The sequence below is a fragment of the Acomys minous genome, assembly GCF_964271855.1.
Source record: "Acomys minous genome assembly, chromosome: 17".
In the NCBI taxonomy this organism is placed as follows: domain Eukaryota; kingdom Metazoa; phylum Chordata; class Mammalia; order Rodentia; family Muridae; genus Acomys; species Acomys minous.
Genome location: NC_140500.1, coordinates 46939589 through 46948253, shown reverse-complemented (window position 1 = coordinate 46948253; position 8665 = coordinate 46939589). Strand labels below are relative to the sequence as shown.

General features: G+C 45.0%; 1 protein-coding gene across 1 annotated transcript in view; it reads left to right on the top strand.

Annotated features, from left to right (window-relative positions):
• Positions 1–6860: 6860 nt before the first annotated feature.
• ARL6IP5 (ARF like GTPase 6 interacting protein 5) overlaps positions 6861–8665 on the top strand; it is a 22355-nt gene continuing 20550 nt past the window's right edge. The window contains exon 1 of the mRNA XM_084765756.1: positions 6861–7118. Within this exon, the coding sequence (XP_084621882.1) occupies positions 6943–7118 (176 nt within the window). The 5' untranslated portion in view covers positions 6861–6942. The remainder of the gene's footprint in view (positions 7119–8665) is intronic.

The following is an 8665-nucleotide window of genomic DNA, read 5'->3' as shown; positions in this document are numbered from 1 at the left end:
TCAATTGTACCTACTTAAACAATGGTATCCTATCTATAATGTTTCCATGCCGCATGAGCTTAGTGTTATTTTTATTTATACACTTATATGTTGACAAATAATTGCATAAGATGCTGATATATGCCATTTAAAAACAGAAAGAAACAACCAATATACCAGTGTTTTCCTCCAGGAAAATTGGTAAGAGGTCTTTTTTCCCATACTACAAGAAGATTCAAAATCCTTCCTTTATACCCATGCAGTTTCAGACATTAAATAGAAGGTGGAGAGTCTTATTTTCTTTGAGAAAATCTATATTAATACTTTAGCGTTACACCATTCTGTCAGAAAACTACTCTTTTATACATAAATATATATCCAGATATGTATTAGATAAATGAATGGTTGATAGATAAGCTAGATGATAGTTCTAAAATATAGATTAATTGTATAACCCAACACCTAAAAATGGTAATAATACCAATGAAGTTCTTTACTCCTTCACAGTCCTTTATTGTATGCAAATGAATGAGCCTGGTAGATAAGAGCGGGGAAATAATTATGTTCATATGTTTCAAATATGTATTTACACAAATCTATGTCCTTTACTGAGGTAAGATAAAAATTTAATATGGAATCTGAACTCAGTTTAAAGCCTTACCACCCAGCTATTAACCATGAGACCTTGGGCATTTCCTGATCCTCATTTGTAAAGTGAAAATAACAGTATTCACCAATTAAGACTGAAAAGTAAGTGAAATCTTGAGTGGTTCTTAAATATAGTCCTTGATCTGAATAACTTTAATGTTACAAATGCCAGTTTTTGCATTTTACCACAATAGATGGGTCTTTGGATGAAGCGTCTGAAAATCAATGAAGCTTTCAGGGTGCTCATCAAAGTTGGGGCTGTTACTCACTCTCTTTGTACTATTCTCCGTGAAACTTCTGGAAGGTTCATCCCTTATGATCCCCAAGCTACGTTCATCAGTAGCATGCACTGTGCTAAAAATCAGTCAGAGACAGGCACTAAGTAGGGGAATAAAATTCATGCGCTGCACCAGACCCCCACCTCTTTCTAAGTCACATGTCTCATGATCAATTCAGAAATCTGTTTTTCTTGCCCAGACAATTCCATACATGGACATCATCACTGGGATGTCCTCTAGGATCAAAATGGGTTTCTGTGGGCTGGGCCTTTAATTCGTGTCAGCAAGTATTTTGGCCCCCTCAGAGAATAAAAACTAACAGAGATTGACCACTTATTTCACAGAGAATGAAACTGAACTTTAGGGATAGGACAGAAATGGCAAAAAATAAAAAATAAAAAATAAATAAATAAGAGGAAGAAAGGAAGGAAGGAGAAAAGTCTGGTGAGCTAACTCGGCTATAAGAGTATAGCTGCTCTTCCAGGGGGTCCCAGGTTCACCCGGCACCCACACAGTGCCTTGTAATAGCCTCTAAGTCTCAAGTCTGTGGCACCTAGCACACAAATACACGCAGACAAAACACTCAAAAGAAGCCTACAAAGGTATCTGTCTTGCATCTGTGCCTCTTGAGAGTGACACCATGACTCACCATTTTGACAGCTGACATGAGACATCCATTAGATCAGCCTGACTGATTAGAAACAGTCACCTCCATTTTCTAATAATGACAGTAATGGTGGCAAGTGAGCAAAATCCTCAGTAGATTCATTTTATCATTAACTATTGGACGTCTGCTATCGTCTACAGCCAGACAGAGGGATACCCATGGTGGTGCTTACTAACACTTAAGTCCCTGTGGAAAAGCTCCAAGAGACTTCTTTAAAAAAAAAAAAAAAAAAGGTTCATTGTGTGTGCCCACAGGAGCCATAAAGAAAGTGTCAGATCCCCTCGAGCTGGAGTTACAGGTGGTTGCAGGCCACCTGATGTGGGTGCTGGGAATGGACCTCTGGTCCTCTGGAAGAGCAGCAAGCACTGAGCCATCTCTTCAGCATCTGTTATAAGACACTAATGCAGTGAATGTCCCTCCTCCTCCTCCTCCTCCCCACACCTAAAAATCATGACGAAGAGCTGCTAAGAGTAGCCTTTAAACAGAGACTGGAGTAAAGTTGCTCCAATGTGTGGTCATTCTCATGTAAAATGGTTACACGACAAGGTATTAAAAAAATATATAGGGAAAAAAAAATCATGCAATCCAACAGAAACCTACCATAGTCCAGCCAGAGACAGAAGCATACTCAGCATTTTCAGAGAAAAAGAAGGGGACTTGGTCTATGAACAGAAAACCAAACCAAACCTACAAAACCTAAACCTCTTTCTGTTCTATCACTTTTCATCAGCAGTAATGAAGACGAACCTAGGGCTTTGTGCATGCTAAAAACCAACACCAACCAAACAAAAACAAACCTCTTCCACTGACCTACATCCATACCAATTATCTTTTGATTTTGAAACAGAATCTCACCAAGTCATCCAAACAAGCCTTGAACTCGCAACCCCCCCCCAACCCCCACCCTCCCATTCCGCCTCCATCTGCCAAAGAGCCAGAGATAGAAGCTTGCACCACTTGGCTCAGCTGTTTTGGGAGGTTTAAGCAAATAAATAAATGTAAAAACTATATAGCCAGCTAATGTTTGTTGACTATAGATTGTCTGCTGTAGTGGGATGCTAATACAACTAATTCATTCATCACGGTCTTTGAATTCCGCCACACCCTCTGACTTCCTGTAACTGAACAGGCCTCCCGCATCTCAATTTAGCTCTCTTCTCACTGTCTCAGAGTTGAGTATTTCCTGCATCACTGGCCCTCTGAAGGCAGAGCAGGGCAGGGACTTCCCCTTTTTGACTCCCCACAATGCCTTCACAGAGGTTGGAAAGCGCTTAGGGTATCTGTTGGCATGGTACTAAGGAGTCTGAACATTTGCCTCCCATCTTAGCTACTCAGACACAGCCACAATGATCAGTGACAACACGGGGGGGGGGGGGGGGGGGGGAGTCAGGAGATGATTATTCTAGAAGTATTGAAAACAAGTTAAAACACTATAAATATCAACCAGGTAAATCGCAGACTAAACCAGCCTTTTGCTCTGTTTTTTTTTGTTGTTGTTGTTGTTCTAATAGTGGGAACTGAGCACAAGACCAACACTGTTCCAGGCTAGGCAAGTGTTCATTGCTGATATATTTCTAGCACTCTTCTTGCTTTTTATGTTGAGCTATAGAGTCTCAGCAAGTTGTTAGGCTGACCTTGAATTCACTTTGTACCTCCCACCCCCCAGCAAGCCCTGAACTTGAAATCCTCCTGCCTCAGCCTTTGGAGTAGCTGGGCTTCCGGGTCTGCTTCACCAGGGTAGTTTGTACTATCATTGATATCAGTAAAATCTGTGAACAATTAGATGCACTAAACACTTCCAAACATCTCTCATTTAGCCTTACCTCTGTGGCAGAGTTTCAACGAACCCCAGTTTACGTATGAGGAAAGCACACACATGTTGTAGGATGTTTGACCCCATTGTGATCCCTGAGACTGTGAACTGTAAATCCCTGTTTCTTGGGGTTGAGCCCTAACACACACCTTTAATCCAAGAGCTTTCTGTACACCAGATTTAAGAAAGTTAATCCTAGGTCAAGAGGCAGAGCAAGAAACCAGCTGACAGGGATTAAAGGGTAGAAGGGTAGTTAAGACAGCCTGTGAAAGTGGAAGGTGCGTTGAGCTTTTAGCTCTTTAGTTCCTTGGCCTTCGGGGTTTTTCAGCTTTGAACTAGCAAGCCTTTGGCCTTGGGATATTTTGGCCTTTTCCTCCTGGCCTGTCAGCTGAGCTAGTGAGCCTTTGGGGACTTTTCCGGCAGGATGTGAGCTGAGTAAGAAAGTCAGCTGGGTGCTTTCTCTACCTCTCTGATCTAGCAGGTTTTTACCAAAACATCTGGCTCCTGAGTCCTTATTGGTAAAATGTTTGGGATTTTCATTTAAAACAACACATGTGAGGAAAGTAAGACCTGGGGGAGGTTAAGAAATTTCTCTGTGGGAATGGGAAGATGACTCAGTCGTCAAGAGCACTCACTGTTCTTTCAGAGGACCAGACTCAAGTTTCAGGTCTTACTAGGACCACCTGAAACTCCAGTTTCAAGAAATCTGACGTCCTCTTCTGATGTCAACAGGCACAAGGCTTGCACATGACACACACACAATGCAGGCAAAATATTCATTCCCCAAAAATAACTTTTTTTGTTTTGTTTTTTGAGACAAGGTTTCTCTGTGTAGCCCTGGCTGTCCTAGACTCCCTTTGTAGACCTGGCTGGCCTCGAACTCACGAAGAGCCACCTGCCTCTGCCTCTGCCTCTGCCTCTGCCTCCTGAGTTCTAGGATTAAAAGTGTGCGCCACCGTGCCAGACTATAAGTTAACTTTTACAAGGACAGAAATTTCTCCAAAGTCACCTGCCAGATTCAGTTACCAAGCTATCCTAAACACCAGTGGCAGCAGAAATTGCATAAAGCCACCATAATTTCCTCAACTGTCTTTCTAATCAGCAACTAAAATAGCATGAAGTGTGTTTATTACTCTTTGTTTTGGGGGGACGCTGGTGGTCTTAGTAGAGCTCATTGAGTTTGGTTAAAAATTACCACTTACAAATTTAGGAACACTGTTACCTTAGACACTGTCTGTCATCTTAGCAATCCGCCTTCCACTGGAGGAGTCAGAGGGGAGGAGGAAGGCAGCCCACAGAATCCACTAAGCAGGGCTCAGGCAAACTGAAGGGGCAGCATGGAGCCGGTATGGGGTCTCCATGGGGCTGTGCTAAGGTCCTCTGTGTAAATGTTATGGTATAGCTTGGTGTTCTTCTAGGACCCCTAACAGTAGAGGTTGAGGGGGCTGCAAGTCCCTGGTACTTTTGCCTACTCTTAGGACTCTTTTCCTCCTACTGAGCTGCCTGGTCCAGCCTTGTTATGAGGGTTTGTGCCTAGTCTTATTGGATCTTGTTATGTCGTCTTTGGTTGATATCCCGGGGAAGACTGCTCTTTTCGGAAGGGACTGGAGGAGGAGTGGACCTGGTGGCAGAGAGGTAGTGGGGGTTGGGAGGATTAGAGGGAGGAGAAACTGCATTTGGTATGAAATGTATGAGAGAAGAATTTTTTTTTTTTAAGAAAGTCTCCCTTCCACCCCGTGAACTAACCAACATGTAGCTATTACCTATCAAGCTGTCCATTACCATTCACAGATTAAACCAACCACATACAGAACAGTTTTTTAAATATATATATATATATATATTTGAAGTGATGGTTTGTGCCTTTAGTTCCAGCGTTTGTGTGGCTGACGTAGGAGGATCTGTGTCAGCTCAAGGCCAGCCTAGTCTTCACTGAGAACTACAGGCCAGCAAGGACTACATAGTGAGACCCTGTTTTTGTTTTGGTTGGTTTGGGTTTTTGAGAAGAGGGTAGGGGGCTGGGCATGGTGGCGCACGCCTTTAATTCCAGCACTAGGGAGGCAGAGGCAGGCAGATCTCTGTGAGTTCGAGGCCAGCCTGGTCTACAGAATGAGTCTAGGACAGCCTGGACTACAAGAGAAACCCGTGTGTGTGTGTGTGTGTGTGTGTGTGTGTGTGTGTGTGTGTGTGTTTGTGAGAGAGGGGGGGGGAGAGGAAGAGGGAGAGGGAGAGGAACTAGGGAGTCATCTTACCAACAAATACCTTACCTGGAAATACCAACAAGCCCATAAGCCTCTGGAGAAAAGCAGTGGTAACCAATGTAGCTCTTGACAGGTATTTGGCATAGGATGAAAATGTCTCCTCATCTGTTAAGATCTGTGTGTAGGGAGCTGGAGAGATGGCTCAGCAGTTGAGAGCACTGTCTGTTCTTCCAGAGGTCCCGAATTCAATCCCTAGCAACTACATGGTGGCTCACAACCATCTACAATGTGATCTGATGTGCACTATATACAAAATAAATATACAAATCCCCCCCCCAAAAAAAGGTCTGTGCTTAGGCCAAGAGATAGCTTGGTTAAAGTCCTGTGGGGGTCCTGCTGAGTCCCTGAATTCAGTTTCCAGTACCCTAATTGGGTGGTTCAAAACCACCTCTAACTCCAGCTCCAGATTACCTAAAAGTCTTTTCTGGACTCCAAGGGCACTTTCATTCTCATACGCCTATACCCACTCAGACACACATGTAACTTTTAAAGTAAAATAAAGCTTTTATGAATTCTTAAGTAAATGCCATTGGTTTAATATGGGAATAAAACTAAGAAATCTTTCTGCTGTGGACTCCATGCTTCTGCCCAGAAACACAGACCACCTGCAGGCACTTGTATGCTTTGACGCTGTTAAGAGCACGCTCCACAAGAAGTGAAGCCGCCCAGTACCGATCTGATCACCTACCTATCACCATAGCGCGGCACTTCAGTAATTTTGCAACTAGACAGCAGAAATGGAGTGCAAAGAAAAACGCGGAAGGACAACAATCTGACCCTCTCTCCCATTTTTCCAGCCTGATTTCACACAAAGTGACTCATGAAAATTCCATGCATCTGTAGGGAACTTAGCAATACTGGACTTCCAGTAACCCTGAGGTCGTATTCCATTCCATTCCACTTAGATTGATTGACGTCTGAACAGCTGCCTTTTTTTCTCCCTCCAAGGCAGAGAACGCGCATAAAAGGTGTTTTTAAGAAGAAATGGTTTGTGTTTAAACCTCTAGAGAGAGAATTGACACCACCTTTAGGTAGGAGATTTCTGCTGGTTACTTTCTGTCAGTATTCTGTTCCACATTTGGTCCACTGAGCAGTGGATGGTCCTTGTTTTCCGGCACTAACTACTTCCAGCCAATCACAGACAGACAAACACACCCGCCCGCAGACAATTTCCTGGGCCCTGCTGTGCTCTAACCACAGAGCCAATCCAAAGGAGCCGCTGTCATCTTTCACTCAGCTGGTTGCCGCTACCGCCGCCGTCAGATTCCGAAAGCGAAGCTCGCGAAGCCTAGGAACATGGAGGTGAACCTCGCCCCGCTCCGTGCCTGGGACGATTTCTTCCCGGGTTCTGATCGCTTTGCCCGGCCGGACTTCAGGGACATTTCCAAATGGAACAACCGTGTAGTGAGCAATCTGCTCTATTACCAGACCAACTACCTGGTGGTGGCTGCCATGATGATTTCGGTCGTGGGGTAAGTGGGGTCTCCTGCCCGGAGCACCTGTCCGGGGGGCCCAGGACGTAGGGACCTCGGGAACAATATCACGAAATGCAAGGCTAAGTCCAAGAGCGTCTGCCCTGCAGTCTCGGGAAGTGGCTAACCCAGTGGAAACTTGTTCTCAGGGCGAGGCCGCAGCTATTTGGGGTCCCCCTTTCTCTTTTTCCGCTTTGGAGGCTGAGACTTGACCAGGACCCTGGGGGCGGGAGGGGGGGAAGTGAGGGGGGCTGCTGAGAACTTGAGACAATAAAAATTACCCCCTCCTCCGTCGTTCCCCCCACCCCGTGCTGAGGTCGGCCGCCTGTCAGATGTCTGTAGCACCGTGGGTGTTTTAAAAATAAGAAAACGTGGTATTGTAACCTTGTCCTGGGGCTGCCTAGAGAAAGCCTGGAGTGACAGGGTGTGGACCCAGGGCCGTGTTTAAGTGGCCTCTATGCCTAATGTCTGCTAGACTGTACATGGAGCTGAGCTTGGGCTCAAGAGGGTGCGAATCTCCTGGTGGCGCATCTTCCTATGTGAGGTGACATGGAAATGAGGCCCCAAGACGTTTTTTTCATTTAGTTTTTTTGTTCCAGAAGTTGCCAGACATGATCACTTTAACTTCGCTTCTTAGTCTACGATCTTTTCTGTATCTGAAAGCCTTTTCAATTCCCGACAGTTAAGAAGTGCCCTGCGATAGTTAACTTTATACTCCGGGCATTCGGGTAGACACACACACACACACACACACACACACACACACACACACACACACACCTCTGCACCTGTCTTTCTAGAAGCTGCCTTTCCCTGTAGTTTACCCTTTAAAAATGCTTCTCCCACCTTTTGCAAAATTAAGTGGTTATATTTGCCATCTTGTTCGCTATCTCTTACACGAACTTAAAGAAAAGGCTTTATAAAGGACTTTATTACCCAAAAAGAAGTCCTTGTCGAAGGCTTCTTTTTCAGAACAAACCCAAAGAGAAAGAAAGCTGGAGAGAAAGAGAGAGAGAGAGAGAGATTGTCATTTGGAGGGCGTAGGAAGAGGCGAGTGATAAGGTGATGTCTTAAGTTGGCCTGAGGTTAGGTGGTTTATTTACTTAGCTACCTTGGGGCGCCAGACCCCGTGCCAAGCTCCGGGCACATTAAGATGAATCAGACTTGAACTCTGGCCCAGGGACACATGGCATTTGCTGAGCCTCAAAAGGAGCAAACTCACAGCACAGAGGAGACTGGCAGGGTTCCCCATTTCCGGGCGTGGTTCGGAGTGGGCGCCAGTTCCCAAATGCAGGCTCCATGTGCGATCCTTCTGTGTGTGGCTGAAGGTACTGCCAACTCTGGGGATGGCCTGGTGTGCAGAGGACGCAGACTGTGGTAGACTCTGACTAAGGAACCATTAGTCAGAGTAGGAAGACCTGAGACAGCTGTCTCCAAACCTACTGCACACTGTGCTTCTTCCCAGAGAAAAATTGCCCAAAGAAGTATTTTTGAAGTTCAAGGCCAGCCTAGTCTACAAAGTGAGTCCAGGACAGCCAAGGTTATAC